This window comes from Seriola aureovittata, chromosome 14 (assembly GCF_021018895.1).
Source record: "Seriola aureovittata isolate HTS-2021-v1 ecotype China chromosome 14, ASM2101889v1, whole genome shotgun sequence".
Classification (NCBI taxonomy): Eukaryota; Metazoa; Chordata; class Actinopteri; order Carangiformes; family Carangidae; genus Seriola; species Seriola aureovittata.
This window is the reverse complement of record NC_079377.1, coordinates 12,072,383-12,094,433: the sequence shown is the minus strand read 5'-3', so window position 1 is coordinate 12,094,433 and position 22,051 is coordinate 12,072,383. Positions and strand designations below refer to the sequence as shown.

The 22,051-nt window shown below is 40.9% G+C and overlaps 4 protein-coding genes across 5 annotated transcripts; 2 read left to right on the top strand and 2 right to left on the bottom strand.

Moving 5' to 3' along the window:
* Positions 1-605: 605 nt before the first annotated feature.
* Positions 606-1,102, bottom strand: sprn (shadow of prion protein). The gene is given in 1 exon segment (XM_056396041.1): positions 606-1,102. A coding segment is annotated over 1 exon segment (492 nt). The 5' UTR covers positions 1,098-1,102.
* A 1,745-nt stretch (positions 1,103-2,847) lies between these two features.
* Positions 2,848-7,433, top strand: echs1 (enoyl CoA hydratase, short chain, 1, mitochondrial). The gene is made up of 8 exons (XM_056394533.1): positions 2,848-3,020; positions 4,916-5,113; positions 5,229-5,356; positions 5,611-5,710; positions 5,825-5,929; positions 6,537-6,656; positions 6,769-6,836; positions 6,929-7,433. The coding sequence occupies exons 1-8, from the start codon at positions 2,930-2,932 to the stop codon at positions 6,992-6,994; spliced, it is 876 nt and encodes a 291-aa protein (XP_056250508.1). The 5' UTR covers positions 2,848-2,929; the 3' UTR covers positions 6,995-7,433.
* A 2,488-nt stretch (positions 7,434-9,921) lies between these two features.
* On the top strand, positions 9,922-11,566 carry fuom (fucose mutarotase). The gene is made up of 6 exons (XM_056394655.1): positions 9,922-10,154; positions 10,348-10,416; positions 10,504-10,574; positions 10,705-10,803; positions 10,915-10,988; positions 11,293-11,566. Exons 1-6 carry the CDS (start codon positions 10,070-10,072, stop codon positions 11,357-11,359), a joined length of 465 nt encoding a protein of 154 aa, XP_056250630.1. The 5' UTR covers positions 9,922-10,069; the 3' UTR covers positions 11,360-11,566.
* Positions 11,567-11,580: 14 nt separating this feature from the next.
* Positions 11,581-14,399, bottom strand: si:ch211-217g15.3 (uncharacterized protein LOC368914 homolog). 2 transcript variants are annotated; one of them, XM_056394654.1, is made up of 4 exons: positions 12,987-14,399; positions 12,761-12,824; positions 12,577-12,614; positions 11,582-12,483 (listed from the first exon to the last, which is right to left on the bottom strand). In XM_056394654.1, the coding sequence occupies exons 1-4, from the start codon at positions 12,992-12,994 to the stop codon at positions 11,736-11,738; spliced, it is 858 nt and encodes a 285-aa protein (XP_056250629.1). In that variant the 5' UTR covers positions 12,995-14,399; the 3' UTR covers positions 11,582-11,735. The 2 variants fall into 2 exon arrangements, with proteins under 2 accessions (XP_056250628.1, XP_056250629.1); XM_056394653.1 differs by having other exon boundaries at positions 11,581-12,483; positions 12,761-14,399.
* Positions 14,400-22,051: the final 7,652 nt, after the last annotated feature.

Sequence of the window (22,051 nt, the reverse complement as noted above, 5' to 3'; positions counted from 1 at the left end):
AAGTACTGAATGACTAGTCACCTGCATTTCAGTGTTTTACACAAGCTGCTGCAAGTCAAGGCTTCACATTTAGACCCATAGTCTGCTAGTATATACAAGTAGTTCACCTCAGTTGTACAGAGCAGTGGTAGTGGTCACTCACTTTGTATGTTTTGTGTATTTTATGAAAATACATTTCTTTAAGATACAGTTGAGTTTGGCAGTACAATTAAAACTGGCAGCCAGCACTTTGTTTACACTCTTTACAAAGGCTATTGAGATTATTAGCACAAACATTTTCTTACATAGGAATCAAGATTTAGGAAAGGAAACTAATTCTCTGTCAGTCTCTCTGTCACACAGATTGAAGTAGCTTTGACAAAGGCGCACTCTTTGACAGGTGAAATGTCACATTGAACACTGTGCTGGTAATGTACATTTGTCTGTTGGTATAGAGGATCGTATGTGTAAAAACATACAGTACAGTGATGTTTTTTGTTTTTTTTTATGATCGTGGTGTCACTCCACCACTCTGTTGCACCTCTAACTGGTCTTCACAGTGCAGGTTCTAGCTAGTCCTGCACATGATAGTCAGATCCAGGGCAGAAGCTCAGGCCTAAACCAAATCAGGAGTTAATCCTGAGAAATAACTTGAACATCTACAGTATACTGTCCAGTAAGAGTCCATATTTTGAGGAAAATGTTGCAATAATGATAGAAATCAGCTGAGAGAGAGAATATCCATTTTGAGTTGAGCCTGACATTTGTGCATCAAAGTAATTGGTCCTGTTGTAGTAATCCAGCTCTTCGTCTGAGCTGTCGGCGTTGCTGCGGCGGTAGGCGGAGGCGTACCATTTATCGGCCGTTAACGCCACTGCTGCCCCCGCTGCCGCTGCACTTGCCACCCTCACCGGGGAACTTCGCCCTGCCACCCTGAAGCGAGAGCGGGTCCCACCGTAGGCGCCTCCTCCCCGGTAACTCCCCGCTGTGGAGCTGCGGGAGGGGGAGCCTCGAGAGGAGCCCCGGGACCCTCCACGACCGCCCTTGGACAGCGCGGGTTCACACAGGAAAGCAGAGAGCAGGAGGCAAGTCCAGCATGTTGCAACCACCTGGTTCATTCCTGACGTCTGTGCGGGAAGAAGATATGATGGAGCAAAGAGACACATTTTAGGACCTACCTGTGGTGGTTACCTGCACCTTTTAATATGTGAATTTGAGAAATTATAAAGGATTGTGGGAACATTTCAGTAAACAACTGAGGGCCAATGTTTTCTATTCTAAAATCCTGAATAAATCCCTAAACTGGTGTGACATAAGATATCCTGACAAGCACTGAAGAACCCAGGTTGTACTAATGTTCAACAAATGTGAGATGTCCGTGTAGTGTTCAGTGTTGCTGAATATATGGTCTTATCATAAAGACACATTTCTGTGTTGCAAATTCCCTGTCTCCACTAAAGTAGGTCAGTTTAAAAATAAATGTGCACACCAGAGAAAATTGCTGTTGCCTTTCAGCCTTCAAATACATGAAATAATATTCGGTGTATGGATGATTATGAATAAAAGGCAAAAGATGGCATGTTTGTTTGTGGCAATAGGCCATCACTAGAAATGCCTTATTGAGGTCTAGCAGGTTACTGGGCCAATAAGTATAAATGTACAAAATATTTTCGTTATTGCATGTACGATATGTTATCAATAGCAGGTTTTACTAATGCACAATGCACATGCATGATGTTCATCTGACTGTAGTCATAATTTAGCCTGTGCGCTGCCGTGTTATAGCCTGAAGGAATCCCACCATTTAAAAAGAAATGCATCGTTCCTTCATACATCCACGCCCATGTTAACCAGTATACCCAAATGGTTGGTGCTTACCTTATTTCCGTGTGTTCTTATCCTTGCTTATGTTTTGGCACTCGGTGGAGAGATGGAGATGGGATTGTCACGGACGATGCATGCAGGCTTGTTCACGCATATAACAGTGAGAACGCGCAGCGCGCTCACCGCTGCCACAGGAGCTCTTATATAGGAGCATCAGATACTGTGATACTATCAAACCGGGGCGAGTTTTGTCAAAAGCTTTTAGATTAGATTAGATTTGTGGAAATATACTGGCTGATTTATTTCTCCATCTCCTTTATCTGTAAGGTAATCTGGTTAAATTGATGATGATAAAATGTTGATAAGGTTAGGTTTGGTTTCTGTGTGTGTGTGTGTGTGTGTGTGTGTGAATCAAAAAAAAATCATGTAGAGGCTCAATTTTCACATAATGCAAATATCACATAATTATCTTATATAACCTCCTAGGACCTGGCGTCCACATATGTGGACCTCACATTTTGGGTTCTCTAGACCACAATACTAACTTTTTCTCAACAAGGGCCTGGTGACAACATATGAGGATATTATACTGCCACTCAGTAATCGAAATTTAAAACTAATGTCCTCATATGTGGACATAATTTTTCTCAGGTCCCAATAAGCCTAAATAGCAAAGAATAGAGTTCGGGTCTTAGGAGGATAAAGATACTAATTTGGTCGATTTTACCAGGATAATATTCGAATAATATTGTATGGTATAATAAAAGAAAATTGCACAATAAATAATATTGGATAATTATTACTGAATTATATGTAACATTTGAATCATTTCCATGGAGTAAACAATAAAAAGATAATAAAAATAAATATATAACAGTATGTTTCAGTAACACAGCTTCAATTTGATAATATATGATCTTTTTAATTCATTAAAATTGATCAATAAGTTATGGAGAAGGCAATTGCCATGGTAGTTCCACCCTGCACTGCCCTCCGCAGACACCAGGTGGCGGTAACATGCCGCCTCATGAAAAAACACCAACAAAGAAGAAAACGCAGGAGGAAGAACTAGCCAGAGATCCTGGAGCAAGTTCATTGACAACAGTCTGTCGTCGTCGTCGCTGATATGGCTTTCCTCTGCAGAAGTGCTGCTTTGCTCCTGAAGCCCTCCGGAGCAGCGCCGGCCGTCCTGTCCGCCGCCCGCCTCTACAGCTCAGGTGTGTGTTTAAAAACAGTCCGGGGTCAGTGTGTTGTGGCTGCTGCTGCTGCTGCTACAATGTCAAGAAACCTGCACTGCTGACTGTGCGACGCATGTGCAGCAGACAGCTGCTGACTAACTTCAGTTTGTCAAAACATTGTATTCGTCTGTGTATCTCTTACCAGCGCCACAAAACTTGCTGCATTTTAATGACAACTAATTTCTTAACACGTTGTTCACACGAGGACTAGCACTGTGTAAAGGTAGATTCCACCCTAAAGTGGAATTTACAGGGGTAATTTCTGTAATATTGCACATAAGTAGACAGGCTGAAGTCAAAATGGCATTAAAATTACATTATAAAACACGACTATAGATTATCAGACTGTAGTGACGATTACAGAGACAAATCCTGCTCCACAGAACAACTGTAACAGATCTCAGGACAATATGACAGTAGTCAGATGTGATTGTACCTTCCCTTTAGATTTGCCACAAAACCCTGACATATTCTAGTGCATGGATAAAATTGAAATGGATCTTTAATTTGGACGTGTTTAAGTTTGCTATCTTCATCTCAAAACCTGGAAAAGTAGGCATGATTGACAAAGTGTTTACTATGATATGAATACTGTAATTATACAGTCAGAAAGTGTCACCTAAACATTTCATTAAGTAAAGTCTTGATGCTCTGATTTATAACTCAAGAAACTGATGTTTGTGGTTCTACATATAAACTATATGATATTTGGAATAGCTCTGAGTAAATTCTGTTTTTGGGTGGATTTTCTCCTAAAGGCCAGACATGCATAAAAGCTGTCTCCGTTCCACAGGCACCAAACCCGAGTTTTGTAACTTTGCTCCACAAGATGGATCAAGAGCCTCCAAGGTCTCTGTATGGCCTTGGTACAAGGCTGTTGATCCTTCACCTTTTCTTGAATGATTAACCACAGGCCTGTACTATGAAGCAGAGGTGGAAAGATAGTGGATTTTTAAAGGCAGATATAATTACGATAGTTATGAGCAGGGAAAAGCCAATAGGTGATTAACCAGCCTAACAACATCAACACTGTCAGCACTTTGGTTCCTCCAGCTGCCATCTGAAACATAAGAAATAGACCTATTATAGCTGTTAAGTATCTTAAAGTTTAAAATGGTGGATAGGTAGTGGCTGGATTATTTGGAAGATGCCAAATTGGTATGTAAAATACCAGTTGAATAGTTTCTTTTCCTCCCTGTCTGCCTGTACTGTATCATGGACAAAGAGAGCTGACAGTGTTGCGTTATATATTCGAGAGACAACCTTTGTGAGGAGAATTAAACTGAAAATGGGTCAGATATGACATGAATGCCACTTGTCAGCCTTCCTGTAAAATCAGCTGTTTAAACATAGGGACATCCCATTCTCATGAACGCAATATCACATTGATACTATGAGGGGAATATCTTCAAATTTGGCACAAAAATTCATTTGGACTCAAGGATGGACTGATTAGATTTTGGTGGTCAAAGGTTAAGGTCACGGTGACCTTAACCTTTGACAGCTCTCCAAGAGAATCTCTTCACATTTGCTGCTAATGTCCATTGGGGCTCAAGGATGGACTGATTAGATTTTGATCGTCAAAGGTCAAAGGTTAATGTGACCGCACAAAACCCTTTTTTAAGCCATAACTCAAGACTTCACACAACAATTATGACAGAATTTCCCACAAATGGTTAATGTTTTATACAATTCTGGATAAACAGGGATGTAACCTGAAACTAGTCTTGAGTGGCGGAGGCGTAGAACTGCGAGGCAGTAATTCTAGTTTTCCTCATACTTTAATACTTTGGCCAGTATGATGGATAAACAGTTATTAAATCTCATTCTATGTGGTACTAAAAAGGTCTGAAAAGTCTTTCCTCTTCATGCAGGTGGTCAGTATGAGTATATTTTGGTGGAAAAGCGAGGTGAGAAGAACAACGTAGGTTTCATCCAGCTGAACCGGCCCAAGGCTCTCAACGCTCTGTGTGACGGGCTGATGAAGGAGGTGGGACAGGCCCTGGACGCTTTTGAAGTTGACGGCGACGTCGGAGCTATCGTTATCACCGGCAGTGACAGAGCTTTTGCTGGTGAGGCAGCCAACCAAGTGTGTTTTCTGTGCTTGTGTTTGGAGCTCAGAGAGGATGTGCACTAAGCTGTTCACAGTGATATGTCAGTAGTAAGCTTGACTTTTGTGTTTTCCAGCGGGGGCCGACATTAAAGAGATGCAGAATAGGACCTTCCAGGAGTGTTATGGTGGAAACTTCCTTGCTCATTGGAACAGAGTGTCCACAGTGAAGAAGCCTGTGATTGCAGCTGTCAATGGATTTGCTGTTAGTGTCTTCTTTTATTTTATTTGTCACTTGTTTTATTAATTGAGGGGAGGCGGTGTGATTTGTGACGGATAAAAGAATTTCTTTCAACCCCATCTCCTATCTCCCACTTTATTTCTCCCTTTTCCCTCCCTCCATTGGCTCAAATCAGCTCGATGCTCAATCTAGTCAGTTCAAGTTTCACAAAATGTAAATGGGATATGAAACAATGAATAGAAATCTCACTCCCTTCCTTGTACGTTCTGCTGTTTCAGCTGGGTGGTGGCTGCGAGCTGGCCATGATGTGTGACATCATCTACGCTGGAGAGAAGGCACAGTTCGGCCAACCAGAGATCCTGTTGGGGACAATTCCTGGTAAAGACTCGTTTGTATCTACATTCCTTACCCGTTCATACTTTACTTCCTTATACTTAAGTTACCAGATTGTTGCTTTTGGAGCGGCTGGTCATGACATCTGTCTACCTGCAGGGGCGGGTGGCACCCAGCGTCTGACTCGTGCAGTGGGGAAGTCCCTGGCAATGGAAATGGTACTAACAGGAGACAAGATTAATGCTCAAGAAGCCAAACAATCAGGTAACTAGCAGTGTTAGAATGTCATAAGTAACTATTATTCAATTAGTTTTGAGGCACGTGTACTTTACTTTAGTATTTCCATTGTATGCTACTTTATACTTCAACTCCACTACAGTTCAGAAGCACATATTGTAATATTTGACAGGTGTAATTACTAGTTACTTTGCAGATTAAGATTTTACATTAAACTATATGTATATGATAAGCTTATAAAATAGCCTACAAAACATTGCTAAAGATGAAACTTGTTTGGTATGTGTCTTATTATAAAAAAAACAAATGTTGACAGATGGTAAAAAAAAAAAAAAAACCCACTCACATACAGCAGTGTCCATCAGATGACTCCATCCAGCCATTATCATCCCACCCAATCATCCATGGTTAAAACAGCCATCAACACCCACCAGTATTATATGGAAAACTGACCATAATGTAATATATAATGATCTGTCAGTCACAGAGGACGTCAAATTAGCACTTTTAGGATTTTGAATGAATGACTTTTACTTGTAATGGAGTATTTTTACATCAAGAGAGGGTTTAGCATAGACAGGCTTTATTACATACGTACTTTATTAAATTAGATTGTGCTGTTCTTGTTTCCCAGGTTTGGTGAGTAAAATTTATCCTGTGGACCAGCTGGTGCCTGAAGCTGTTAAATGTGGGGAAAAAATTGCTGCCAACTCTAAACTGGTCTCTGCTATGGCTAAAGAGGCTGTTAACGCAGGTGTGTAAACTTTGTTTCTACTAGTTTTTAAAAAGTTGAATATCTTAAAACTTACTAAACTGAATATGTTTCAGTTTAGTCTAGTCTGACTTGTTCCTCTGTGTGACTGCAGCTTTTGAACTGACTTTGGCTGAGGGGAATCGTTTGGAGAAGCGCTTATTCCACGCTACCTTTGCTACGGTGAGTGGAGGAGCCCATCTAACAGCGAGTGGGTGCGGGAGGTATAGACAGTCCAGTCATGATGTGTGTGTGTGTGTTTATTTTCACTGCAGGATGATCGTAAGGAAGGCATGACTGCATTTGTGGAGAAGAGAAAGGCCAGTTTCCAGGACAAATAGAAGAAGAGCAGATCAAGAGTTGAGCCAAGGACACTAAGTTCCTGATATCAGCGGGACATTTCCTTATCCACAACAAGTTGAATGATGCAAAAATCCAGATGGTAGTGGAACATGGAGGTTGTTTAAATTAGGATCTAGCACTGAGTGATTGAGTGCACAAGAGTGTCTTATCACAGTGACGCCCTGCCTGCTGAGGCTTAATGTCATAATCAGATGCAGTCGGGGTGCAGGAGTGCTGTGGGTTTGTATGTGAATACCATTTAATAACATGTTATAGTCCGTGTGTAATAAGAGGAATCAGCCCCAATGACTTGTACTGACTTTCCCTTTTAATTTTCACTGTCAAATGTTTGTCTGCCTTTTTGAAAACAACTTTTTTTCCCCCTGTATACATTTTACAAATAAAGGTCTAGGCTGGTTTTCAGTCCTGGAACTAAGACATGGTGATACACTGTGGTTGCATATAATTCATATTTGCCTCTTTTCAACTCAAAAAGTCAGGTATGTTTTGAAACATACAAGAAATTCAGTGAAGTGTCAGCTACAAACTCAGCCAGCATTCAACCAGTGTGTACTTCACACCACTAGATGGGGCTCTTGTGTTGTTACCCACAGGCACAGACAATGGACATAGACATTAAATTCAATGGGCCTGTTGCGTCGAAATGCATGGTTTGCAGATGAGCGCTTGATGTGGTGCAACTGAGTGTAAAGTGATAGATATAATGTTAAAAAAAAAAAAAACATGAGACACCTGTCAGCATTACGTTTTGTAGTTGGTTAGATTAAAACATTACTCCGTCTATCAAAGGGAAAATGACTTGGGATTTTTTTGTTAAAATAATAATAGGGTCACATTTTGCCACAGTACAGACTTACACTTGACTTTAATTTATGGCCATTTTGCCTTTTGATAAAACGTCAATGAAGCTGAGTTTCTGTAAGAATAAATGACTTGTTTCTCACTGTAGTTGTATAAAAAAAAGAACTGCCTTTCACAATAATCCATATGTTAAGTCCTGCTCATCACCTATTCCCTTAAAATATTCGGTAACACATGAAACCATAATTTTGACTTAAAAGAAAACACCAGAACAAATTTGGTTAGTGTGCGCTTTCTTTTGCCGCTCCAATCATCGCGAGGCACCTTTTTCTCTCTCTGATCTTCACACGGCGGCGCCCCATATCTTCACAAGGCCATGGCCTAATTGATTTTTATTTTCATTCAATATTCCCCCGGAGCTTGCTTTCTTGTCAGCCCCCTGGAACAAAACTTTAAAAGGGAGGAGAAAAAAAAAACTCGTCTCCTCGGTCCGCGGGGAAGCACAAAAGTCTGCAGAGAGCCTCCGAAAAGAAGCTCCTTTTTGAGGCTACCGAAAGGTCAAAATAATAAATGTAGACTCAATTGAGGCTCTCCGCACAGACAAAGGGGGCAAAACGTTACATTTTGGCAGCGCAGACCCTCATAGCGTGATAAACTCATTTAAAGACGCCGAGATAAAGAGAGAGCAGCATGGGTCCAGAAAGGGAGAAAGGGGCTTTCAGTCCGGCAGACAGGCCTGGCTCCTGCGAGGGCCTTTTCTCCTGCCCAGCAGCCTCCCATCCCTCTCCAAAAATCACTCTCATATTGCTGAACTGCACTGCCCCTGTGCCTCTTCATCTATGCTTTTACATCGAATTCATTTGTATTTCCATTTATGCCAATCCCTTTCCACTACATACTACTATAAAATTAACAATAAAGTTATGGTTTCCTATAGAAATGCGTGTTTGTAATGTGATGTGGGTGATTTCTTCCTGCACAATTAGAAGAAAAAAAAACACTGTTTTAGATGGTGTACACACAGAGCTTCACAAGTTCTGTTAAGGAAATATTACAGGGATAAAACAAAATACATTGTAGGGCTGGAATGCAAAAATCCTATGAGCATGCACAGTTAAAATTTGCAATAAAGTGCCAGCATATTTCTCCCGTCCATTATTAACAGCAGCTGAATAAGGATTGTAAATTCAGTATATAGGCCAGGCCCACAAGCCCGCAATACTAAACTGTGACTTGACTTTTATAAAAGCCTTTTTATATGCAGATGCCTTGCCTTCTTTTCTTTTTTTTTTACACAGCCGGGATCTGCGGTCATGGAAAGGATTCCTCAGCATTTTTCTGCCATCCAGCTGAGAGTTTCTCTGGCTCAGATGAAACAGGCCGGGCGGAGTGTGGTTTTCATCTGACAAATATTTTCATTATCTCACATTCTTGGCACCGGGAAATGTGCGTCGAAATAACACGTTCACCAGGGGTGTCTGCTTTGAATTATGCCCACCCAAGGGTGTCAGAAATAACATGGACAGAAAATTAACCAACTATGCAGCTTGTCGTACTAATGACACTATTCTATTTAATAGCTTTAGAGACGCTACCACCATCTGATAACTTTGTCTTCGTGTATTTGCAAAAGTTAATTTACATTTTTTAAATTGAGCATAAAACATGTAGAATTTTTATTTTATTTAATATTCATTATGGCATGTAATACTTTCGGTGTAGGCTACATATCGCCTGCCTTTTTTTTTTTTCTTTTCTTTTTTTTTAGCTATAGGCCAACTCCACAGTGCTATTTACACTCTATGAACAAAATTTAAATAGATAATAATAATTAAATTTATTTAAGTTAGAAACTGGGATCACATACTGACAGGTGAATGTGTTTAAACTACAGTGTAAACCTAAATTATTTAAATCTCAGGTTTGCAAAAGGGACTTGACGTGATGGCCACTCTGACCAATCAAATTAGGGTCCCTGATCACATGACGCGATTAAAAAAGAAGATGATATTGAATCAAGATAGGTAAATAGCCTACAAAAACCTCCGTCTGGCAGAAAACAGCCTGGAATTTGGCTTGACGACCAACAGGAGACACCACCATAATACACATGCAAGAGTCGCTACGCCTTAAACGTTTCTTTTAATCGGCGCAGTTTCGGCGGAGAGAAACGAAGACGGAAGTCGGCTGCAGTGACTGCTTTCGCTTTGCTTCAACACTCTCCGGGTTGTGTCTTTTCCGTGTCTGCCAGTATGGTCGTGCTGAGAGGAATCCCCTCTGTGTTAACACCCGAGCTGCTGTATGCTCTCGCTAAAATGGGCCACGGGGATGAACTGGGTATGGTATTTAATCACAGACACACAGGTCGCCTTCCTTGTCGGCAGTCGCTGTAAGACAGAAAGGCTGATCCAAGTTCAAGTCAACACCAGTGTAAATGACAGAGCAGGAGGGGTCATTAACCTGTAGCTGCACCGACAAAAGCCGCACATTTAACCTGTTGTAGTTCATTCAGTCTTTTCTTACTTTTCAGTTCTTGCTGATGCAAATTTTCCGTCATCTTCTATTTGCGCTCATGGCCCAAAGGAGATAAGAGCTGATGGTATGTAAATGCGTGTATCTGTAAATAGAAAATGCTGGGTCCTTGTGTGTATTGTGGTTGTTCCAACTTTGTCTGGTCTCAATGTAGGTGTGGGGATCCCACAGCTTTTGGAGGCCATTTTGAAGCTGTTGCCCTTGGATACCTATGTCCCCTCTCCGGTACAGGACCCATAAATCTAAAGATAAAACCAGCTGACTGGTGTCTTGTTGATGACAACAATATGAGAGAGGCTATTTTTGCTCCCTTTTTTAATTTTTAAGTGTCAAATCTGTGACAATGTTTCCACAGGCTGCAGTCATGGATCTGGTAGACAGTGACAAACAGAGAAGTTTAGCTGTCCCTGTGTGGGACACTTACACACAGCTACTGGGTCAGGCTGGGTCTCAGGTAAAACAGCATGTCCACCCCATGATTAAAATAAATCAGAAGGCAACACAATATAACTGTGTATCTCTTTGATTTTTTACTCATTGTGTCTTGATTTCTGTCTACATACAGACTCCTCTTGAGAAGGTGGAAAGGTTTGTTTTCTATGAACGAGCCAAGAAAGCCTTTGCTGTCGTAGCAACAGGGTGTGTGTTTTCTCTGCCTTCATTTGAATATTGTGGCCGAATGTTTCATTCTGCGTCTGCAAAATGAGTACAAAAACATGCATCCCTTCGTAAAAGTTCAAACCTTCTGAAGTCTTAAAACGGGTACCTATTATCTGTGATACCACCTTGATATTCACGTTGAACTGCCATTTTGGTTCGCTTGATTAACTATAACAATTTCTGAACAAATATGAGATCTGGGTGATTAATCTGATGTTTGGAACCAGGCAAATGTTTAAAACGTTTTTAAATTTAAATGTTTTCCTCTGCTCTGTCTACACAGGGAAACGGCTCTTTATGGTAACTTGATACTGAAGAAGGGGGTTATTCCTGCAGAGCTGCTACAGTGATACACACACACATTTTATAAAGTAATGATGATCTCATGACAATTTCTGCTCTGAATTCAAAGCATAATTTATATTTGTTAATGTGTAATTAATACCTCAAATACGATCTGATTAATTTCCAGTTTACAAGGAGCAGAAATGATTTTGTATTTTTCTAAATAACTTCTGTGTTGTACATGCATGTCAATAAATGAAAGCCACAAAGTCTTTAATAAGTGTGTTAGTGTCTTTATCAGCAAGATACATATAAACAACACAGACTTTTAAGACAGTTTAAATGAGTCAAAAGAAGCTCATGATTTATTTCCCTGTTGCAGCTACAGTGTGTGAGCTGTGTCTGATCTGAAATGATAAGGATCTACACAGGTTGTGTGGATCACTGGTGGTACAGATCATCCAGATCTTCCTCTGGTTCGCTGTGCTTCCTCTCAGACGGCAGATCAACGGGCGCGACAACTGCAGCATCATCTTGGTAAGGGACGAGCACCTGGAGGTCTTTGTGGTACAGGTCGTCCATGTCTTCCTCTGGTTGGGGTTGAACTCTGACCTCACCATCCTCTCTGACCTCACCATCCTCCCTGACCTCACGCAACAGCAGCTCCATCTGCACAGTTGAAGGTTGGTCGTCATGATGATACAGGTCGTCTTCATCCTTCTTTGGTTCAGAGTGCGCAACACGGACTTTATCACCAGCTTTGTATTCAGCCGTGAGTGGGGCCAGATATCTATCCAGCTCCGCCCAGGCTTTGTTGTAGACTTCATCCCAGTTCTGCTCAGGTTCCTCTTCCACCTCACTGAAAAGTGGGTGGTCGATGTCATCTCTATCCTCCTCTGGTTCCTCATTAAACTTCATGTTGGGTTCTTCCTGCGCGGGCCCTGGCTGGATGTCGGCAGCTGAGAGGACGTCCATGTTTTGGATTTGGACTCTGAGGAGATCGGCCATGGAAGGATGGTGCAGCTCATCCAAGTCTTCTTCAGCCTTCAGGGGCTGTTTGTCCTGTTCCTTGCCTCTCATACTCTTCCAAATCATCATGCTAGGGTCGATGTCATAGTCAGTCTCATCCATGGTCTCTGGAGGCTCCACTTCCACTCCCCAGGACATTTTTCCATTATCATCTATGGACCTGAAATATATATCACACAATCTCAGTCTACATTTCCTGTGTCAAAGAGAAAATGATTCACTTTCAAATTAGTTAAAGGAAATTACAACTTACATAACAGTATCCTGGAGAGCTTCACCTGTAAGTTTATTCTGAGAAAAGAGCACAAATATTACATGACTGTCGTCCAAATACAAGTTAACGACCATACAAACATTTAAACTGATCAGGTTTCATTTATCATGTGATTTGAAGCAGTAGAATTTACAGTGGACAGCCAGGAGCAATGTAAACATACCCAGGATTTGTATGGCTTCGCTGCGACGCAAAATATCAGAGCAACACAGACTATTAGAGAAAACCTACGAGTGAAGAGATTTAGGATTAATGTCCAGATTTCAAATCCCCATGTGTCACAGACATTACAACACATCCTTGTTCAAGTCAAAGAAACAAACCGTATTAAAACCAGGTCACTGCGAGCTAAGTCAGAAACCCCTTAAAGAGAAGTGTAGTCTCCTTACCTGAACATGATGTCTCTTTTTACAGTCAGCTCAACGTTTTGGATCTGAACAGAAATGAAGTTTGACTTCAGTTCACCTGAAGCAAAGGACCAAAGTTCCACCTATAAACCAGTTAGATTTTCTTGACCTTTGTATCCTCTGGATACAGAAACGCTTGCTGTAAGTTATTCATCTTTCCTTATCTCGTATTTGTTGCGCATAACAAAGCGGCTCATGATGTGGAAAAAATGAAAACCGCCTGTGGCACTATTTTGTCAACTTAATAGTGTTTTGGTGCCAGCGGTTGATTACAGTTAAATTCCTCATTCTGTAATCAAGTCTAATAAGAGTGAATGTACTGTACATATATCTGATAGTCAAAATAAGATCATTACTCATGTTTTAGTTCACTTTTACCACTGTAGTGTGTTGTGAAAGGTAATTCTTGCATGTGATTCGTTGCATGTAGAGACAGAGTACATTACTGATCTATTATAATTACCAATAGTATAACTACAGTTTGTGTGATTAATGTTCCTTATCACCAATCGGTGATCACATGGTAAAAACACCCTGGTGCATTAAAGCTGAGGTTGAGATATTTTATCATGAGACAAACTTTATTATGCAGTAATAGTTTCTCCAATCTCCTAAAGAGGGTTGTCCCTACTTTTTGGCTTCAGTGAAGAACAGTGCAATATAAATAAAGTATTTTATTATGTATTACACACATACATAATAAATAAAAAATGTTTTCACCCACTTCACTAGTCTTTGTTCATGCACTGGACAAAGCCATACATCAAAATAAATACAGCTGACAGCCGCAATTCGGCCCTCAGATTCATCACTGGTGATACAGTTGGTTTCACTGCTCTTAGTATCTGGAACAATTTCCAACACATTTTAGGAACCCATAGTATTGAACCATTGGGATATAGTTTAATTCTTGTTTTAATCTGTTTTTAAATGTACTTGCTTTAACTGGATTATGTCTATTCCAACATATTTTTTTATGAATTGTTTATTTAATGCAGTGCTTTGTTTTATTCTCTGTTAATATATATCATATCTTATATTATTTTCTAGCTGTGCTAGTAGTGTGACTAGGGATGATAGTGTCAGTCCTTTGGTTTGTCCTTCCACTACTTTGGTTCACACTGAAATATCACAACTATTGGATGGATTGTTGTTAAATTTTGTAGGATGAAGCCCAATGACTTTGGTGATACCCTGGCAATTCCTCTAGCATCACCATGAGATTCATGTTTGTGGTTTTAAGTGAAATGTCTGGACAGCTATTGGATGGATTGCCATGATATCTGGTATAAACATTTATGTTCCCATCAGGATGATTAGTAATACAAATATAATATTACTATGAAGCAACAATAAACACGTTGTTCGTGTTTGTCTTACTTTCACAGGAACCTTCTCAGATGCAGAGAGAATACATCTTCAACCATTTAAAACGACTAATTACCCTTCGCTTTCACATCCACTGTAGGAGCACAGATTGGAGGCAGATGATCCGTCTGTGATTTTAGTACCAGGCACAACTTAAGTGAAGCAACTGTTCAATGTGTCAGCTCTAATCTACATCCATGACAAGATCCTATTGTGCTGTAAAACTCATTATTTCAGAATAAAACAGCTTCATGTGTGATGTACATAAGTTGTTTGAAGTACAGTTCACTTTATGAATCTTTTTTTTTCTGATATGCAGCCAAGAAAGAAAACCTTTAACTCTGAGACTATATGTTAAACATATGTAAGTACATGCACTACCATAAACTAAGTCACCTTATTTAACATAACATATATATCCCTTAGGAATATGATTTCATCTCAGCTCTCTCTCAGTCTCTCCATCGAACTACTGTTGCCATTGCGGCGTTGTGAGAACTCTTCACAACACCTCTTTCACTCTCCATACGACAGTGGGGGAGTCATTAAGTTAACATATGGGTAAATAATGTCTCAGGACAAAAGGGTTCAGCGCACACACACACACACACACACACACACACACACACACACACACACACACACACACACACACACACACACACACACACACACACACACACTGTACAGTAGAGCAGGAGCAGACAGACACACCACACACTTCCTGCCCTGTACAAGGGATGGCTCCACTGCGTCTGCTGGTTATCTGCCCTCTATATCAGATCCATATGTGCAAGTCCAATGTTGCCCCTCGACTAGCCCCACTCCCAGGTCACTGAGTGGTCTACTGTCTTCAACCCAAAAACACTCTCCCTAAGCAAGCAAACGGCAGACGTCTTTGAGGTCTGTGAATTATTGACAAGCAAGCGATGACTGTTTGGTTCAGCTTTTGTTGCTGTATTCAGACTATGCATTTAAAGGCATATTTAGACATGCTGGGAAATTCTTGTTGAGATGAGAAGATCAATATCATTCTCATGTTTAATATGGAGGTACAGGCAGCAGCTTAGTTAGCTTAGCTTTGCATAAAGACTAAAAGCAGGGGGAAACAGCTAGCCTGGATCTGTCCAAAATGAGCCTTTGTGAAACCATAAATTGTCATTTTTACACTGTGGTTATTGTATGGATTAAACAAATGAGTTATAATGTATAATTATATGCTGATAGGTTGGTTTTGATACCTTAGGACAGAGCCAATCTAGCTGTTTCCACTCTTAATGCTAACCTAAGCTAACCGCATACTGGCAGTAGCTTCATATTTAGCGTACAAATGTAAGAGTGGTATTGAACTTCTCATCCAACTCTCAGCAAGAGAGCAAATGATCACATTTTCCAAAATGTCAATCTGTTCCTTTAAGTAAGATTGTCTTCATGAAGATAGTCATAAAATCACTGTTCCAGGTTCATTCTGATGACAAACCAGCTGCTGAGCCATTACACAAATGTCTTGCAGAAACCGCAACCCTGGGAGAAGACATCCCGCAGCTCCAAACCTTGAAAGTAAGGTTTGATGGATAAAGTGCGCCGAAGCTCCTACCAATCCACCCTCTGTGTTCTGCACACATCAGTAAAACAGCTTTCATGTGAAGGCCCAGAGGCCCAGCAGTTACCAACACAGATTAACCACATGACTCCCCTGCTCCCTGAACTTCTGATGCTCCCACAGGCTTCCAGGAAAACATGCTCCTCTGTGGTTTAACCAGCCTCTGGTTGTGGCAGAGCACTGCAGCTCAGCAAATGAGTCGCTCACCATCGGGCTGAATCCTGTCTCGGTCGCTCCACCAAGGTGATCAAGTGTCGGAAAGTTTAAAAGTAGTGGAAAAGTTAGGAAAGGTAGTTTTTCACAGTAACACTGGAAAACAGCAGCATAAATAAATACTACTGTGTGAACTTTTATACATCTATACTATATTTTAATACTGAAACTTTTTTTAAGGAATGATAACCATCAGTAACTAGCTTTTGCACATGACGCCTGTAAAACAGCGAATTGTCGTCTTTACACTTTAGTTTCTGTGCGGATTACACAAATGAGATATAACGTATTCATGAGTGAGCTAAAGAGGAGCTGGTATAGTATTTATTTATTTATATAGTGATTATACAGCAAAAACATGACCTATAAAAACACAGTCTAAATTGAATATGAACATGAACGTTTGATATGCTCAAACACGAAAAAATGTATAAATTTTTTTGTTGTATGTCATAGGGGTTGATATATGGGCCGTGTGTCACTATGAGTTGTAATTATCAAGCCTGGAAGCAAAACAAGCATGAAATATGGCGGGATATTTCAAAGAGCCTCTCTTCTTTCAAACGCGCTGCAGGTGATATGAGGATAATTGAATCTTTACATGTGGTGTGTACAGATTTGTTCCCTGACACCTCTAGGACTCATCACAGGCTTGGTTTAATCTGCCAAGTGCATGAGGTGCAAATATGTTTTCCTCTTCCCGCCACGCTGCGTACTTCTGCTTGTATCCGGCTGCTGGTTAGGTGCATGTGCATGTGCTGGTGCTGGTGCGATGCGTGAACGTGCGTGTGTCATGTGAATGGCAAGCCTTTTAGAAAATGTAAGAGCAAGACCAGAACGAATGGGAGTTGTCAGCAAGTAATGATTGCTCCCAATAAACTGTGAAGCACACACACACACACAAACACACACAAACACGCACAGTCACACAATGTTATTGCACAAAATGTAAAGAAGGAGCCAAGAATAAATTGCCTGTCTGTAACTATTTAAATGCAACATTAAGTCATGATTTACGCTCGTAATTCTGGGTTAGAAAACATGCTCCAAATGTTGCAGCTTGCAGCAATTTATGGGGGAAACCACTAAAATGAATATTTGACTAAATTCCCATTTCAAAATGAACCATCCTGGCTTCGTTTTTTCTTAATGTTTCTGTTACACAGTCGTTGCATCTGGGGTGTGTGAGTGCGTGCATGAGCATGAATGCATGTGGTTGCACAGTTCGCAGTGTCTCTGACCCACATGCACAATGTGTAGTCAGATATGGTAGATTGATATGTCATTGCCACTGATGACAGCACTTTCTTGAAATTGTAAGTGCGTCATCTGTTGTCCTGGCTCTGCCCCAAAACCAATAGCAGCTTATCATTGCTAAGACTGTGAGGAACGCAGCCGTCGTGTTTCTACTTGACTTAACGTGGCATCTTTATCAAGATTTTGGTAAAGAAACAAATAGAAAAATACAATATTTAACAGGCGACAATCAGATTCCCTGCTAAACCTCAACACATACTGTATCGTTGTTTGAGATGTGATAATTAATATTACATAACTATATGAAAACAGAAAAGTCACTCATCCACACTAAAACAATCATCAGCACCAAAACCTTATCATCATCATCAATACTATCAGTAAATTCCATAAAGGTCGTCCTGGAGCGTAGCGCTGTAAGCTAACTACCACTACTGTTTTTACTCACAGTCTTCCGTCACACACACACACACACACACACACACACACACACACACACACACACACACACACACACACACACACACACACACTCACAACATTTAGAAAAGCTGGGGTTTTCTAAATAACTAAAATTAACTCAATGATCTACAATTAACTTAATTGATGCTTCACCAACACCCATTAAACACACATTAGACATCTCACGGTGGAGTTTAACCGCACAAATTACAGGGCTGAGGGAAGGACCTCCATGGAAGAGCGGAGGCGAACATGAAATGTTGTGACGACGGTCTGGTGAACGGGGGAGCTGTCAGACTCATGAAGCTGCCGCAGAAAGAATTAGCGAGCCATCTGCTCAACAGTTGTATGCCGGCACTTCGGCTTTTGACACTGCCTTTAACATGTTTTAATGCTAAGTGCTTAATAAAATGCCTCTGTGAAGAGATGGGATTTTAGTGGGGGGTTAAAGGAGGGGAGTGATGAGCCAGTCTGTCTGGGGCCCAGAACCACCTGACTATCTGGCTCCACAGGTAATATCTGAGACAGTTTTCTAGCAATAATAGCGCTGATGACAGCTGAGGCAGTTGAGGGGAGATGGACCAGGAGCTGCACAGCTACACAGGAGACAGGCAGAAAGAGCAACTTTCCCCTGTCTATTATGTAACTGATGACAGAAGACTGGGAAACTCTTTGTCTGTTACAGATGAGACGCATAGAAATATGGTTCACCTTTTTGTCCAGAGCAGCTAATCTGAAAAGCTGCTCTGAGTTTCTGTGTGAAAGCTGCAGCTGCTGGAGCCGACACAGAGCCATCACACTGCTTTGACAGTGTGTATCAACCATGGAAATATTATATTATAGTCACAATAATGAGAGGGGAAAGCTCAGGTGGTCCCTCACATTCTCTCTCACGCACACACAAACATACCTCACACCCTTATCCTCCCTCAATCACACCCCTCATAAACTCAGTAAACATGTGGGAGCTGTTAAAGTAAGTTTAATGGCTATTTACTGTGTTTTGTACGCTTCTCATTAAACACATTTTCCACTCGAGGAGAACTAATGTTTTGGAAAACTCTGTTAAATCAAACACACATCATGCCAGCACTTGGCAGATGTGGCTCATTAATTAAACAATCTGCCCTCTACAGGATAAAACTAGCAACTGCGGAAACTTGACTACTGACATGCACTCACAGTAGTTTTACAGATATGGCTTTACATGTTGATTTGTTCATTTGTTTTTCTTTCCCAAAATTGTAACTCCACGATAACTGAGGGCAGCAGAAGTCAGGTCAATGACCCTCTCCTCACACACACAGTCATGTGATCCGTTGTTAATGTAAAAATGTTGATTATAGATAACTTTTAGAGATAAAGGCCTATACAATGTAACATAGCGATATCTGCTTTTTCAGCCTTTATCAACATCTGAGAGAAAATGATGATGGATGCCAGAAATGAAAAGGCCTTGAGGGTGGAGTACTTAAAACAAGACAAAGAAAGAAACAACCTCAGCTTCCTAACCTCCTCTGCTTCCCCCTCTCCCCCCTCCTGCTCCAGCCACTGAATGCCTCCTCACTGGAGTCCGCTGCGGCCCTGGCTGCCAGCTGGAGTAGCCCTAACCTTTAACCTCTGACCCCCAGCGCCACAGAATTCATCACAGAGCCATCGGCTCAATGCACTCAGCGGGGAGCACATCCTGTGAAACACTGTCAGGACAGCAGAGAGCAGCTGAGTACAGGTGTTAACAGTGAGGACAGGTGTTAAGGATGTGCTTTACACTGCCTTCACTGCTGCCCCCTCCCTCGATACTCGCATCGCAAATGCATCCATAAGATCGCAGAAATCCTCTCAGATTCTGTCACACTCTGAACTTTTGTGCTGTGTGTGTTTGAGTGTGCGTGTCACGGTCCCATCTGTCCTGATGCTCCTGGGTTAAAGAGAGGATCCTGCTGTTCCTTGATGGAAAGCTGCCTGCTACAGAGAGATCCGGTTACAAGAGTGCCGCGCTTTCATCCTTATTAAAGAAACATGTGCCCACTCTGTGCAGCTATGATGGCAGATGAAACCTTTTTATGCTCTCTGCTTTTAGTTTTTTATCAATACAGATAAGGATATTACACAGATATGATCAGTTGACAAAACTCTCAAGTTCAAACACTCCTTCGTCATAAGAAATACAAAGTTGAACCTATGAGAATATTTAAAAATGAATGAAATGCCTTTTTGTGCATCGTCATACTTCAAATACCGGTGGTTTCTTTGTTACACAGTCAAAGGATAATTACAGACTGCCTGGTGACGAAGAATGTCACACCCAGCTGATTCAATTAAGATGATCACTTAATCTTTGGTCCTCATCATTTATCCACAACTAATTGGAGCATGGCTTCTAGGGCTGCTCTCATGTGCAGGCTTGGCATCACAGTAATGCAGTTTCCCTCGATAGAGGGACCAATTTGTGCAAAAATCTTAACTTCCCCAAAAATAAAAGTATATAATGTTAATTTTCCAGCACCTTACAATTAAAAATCTGGAGTATAATCTGAGACAGAAACTTCTCAGCATCAACACACTAAGTTTTCTTATTTTACTCTCCTAATCCTGAAGTTATGCACCACACATAACTGATAGACAAATATGATTTTAAAAAAAAAAACCAATTGTCTCTTTAAAGTTTAAAACACAAAACAGATTATTATGAGGCCATCCTGATGTCAGGACGTGGAATCTGTGAGATACTTACAGATTTTACTCTAAATGTTTTTCTGTAAAGAGGTTTTATATTTTCTAGTCAGAATCTATTTTAATCCAAAAATCTCCCAAAAAAATCTCCAAAAAAGACTCTCATAATATGCTTTCAATAAGCAGAGTAATTTCCAATATTTACGAACTACACACAGTGTGCATTTGCCCCTGTGTATGATGTTCAGTAACTGCAGTGTGTCACAATGACAAATTGTAATCGGATTTGAGGAATCCAGTTACATGTAATACATCGTTCATCAGCCGCAGCTACTATAACGACCTCCATTCATGCCAGAATCGCAAAGTTGCTCATTCCACATCATTCAGTGCCATGTAAACTATCCTCGGCACAGTCAGAGGATGTGAGTCAGACCTCCGAATCCACTCCACTCTGCAGACTTTCATTTGAGGATGATGACTGTCCCTGAGATGTCTATCTCGGTAGTCTGAAGCCCCCGTGCAGCCACTGTGCTCCCTGACCTCGCCTCCCAGACCCTGCTTTGTTCCCATGCTGTGCCCTGTGGAACGTCTGGCTCCAACCTTTTCAAAACCATAATTACATACCTGCAGAACGCAGACAACAGCAGAGTAAAAAGAGACACAGCATGAAAGAGGAAGGGGTCACCATCAGTGATACGTGATAACTTGCTGCCATGTACATACTGCTGTATCTCATTTACTTTAAAGGGAACGACTGTAAATAAGTCTTTTACATTCACTGCTCAGTGGTGTTTTGCCAAACTAAACTAAAACAACAGTAATGTCGAGTGTCTCCTCAGTTCCTCTGAATCCCATCAGCGTCACGCTGTTACATACAGTATCTCTCCACTGATAAGATTATTGCTGTTGGACATGTTTACATAATGTGGATAAAAACAACTCCAGATAAAGTGCAGTCAAACAGTTCAGACATAGAAAAGGAGCGGATGTAGAGGGAGATGCGGATGCCATATAAGGAGATATATTGCAGTGATGTTGATAGAGGTCTTCTTTGTGATTTAAATATTACTCAATACGAGAGTAAGACTGTGGAAGTTAAGCCTAAACTTTGAGGATCAACTGGTACTTTTTCATAATAAAGCAGATTTTAGTTCCTGTAGTTTCTCGTGTTATTGAGGCACCGCTGAATGATCGTCACCCATTTGTCGAAAATGATATTTGAAACTGCTGTATATCATGGGGGTGGTTTGAAATTTCTCACTGAGGTCAGTTTGCCTTTTGGTGTCATAATCAGTAACTCAATGCCGTAATGACTGTTTAGGCACCTATATAAAAGCTGTTATATAGAGCAATGAGACAACAAAACACAAAATAAAAAAGGAATATTCTACCTGAATGCCCAGGGTGTTTTTTTTTTTAATTCACATTTTGTCCGGCAGGTTTGGTATGAGAGATTAGTTTTGTTTGT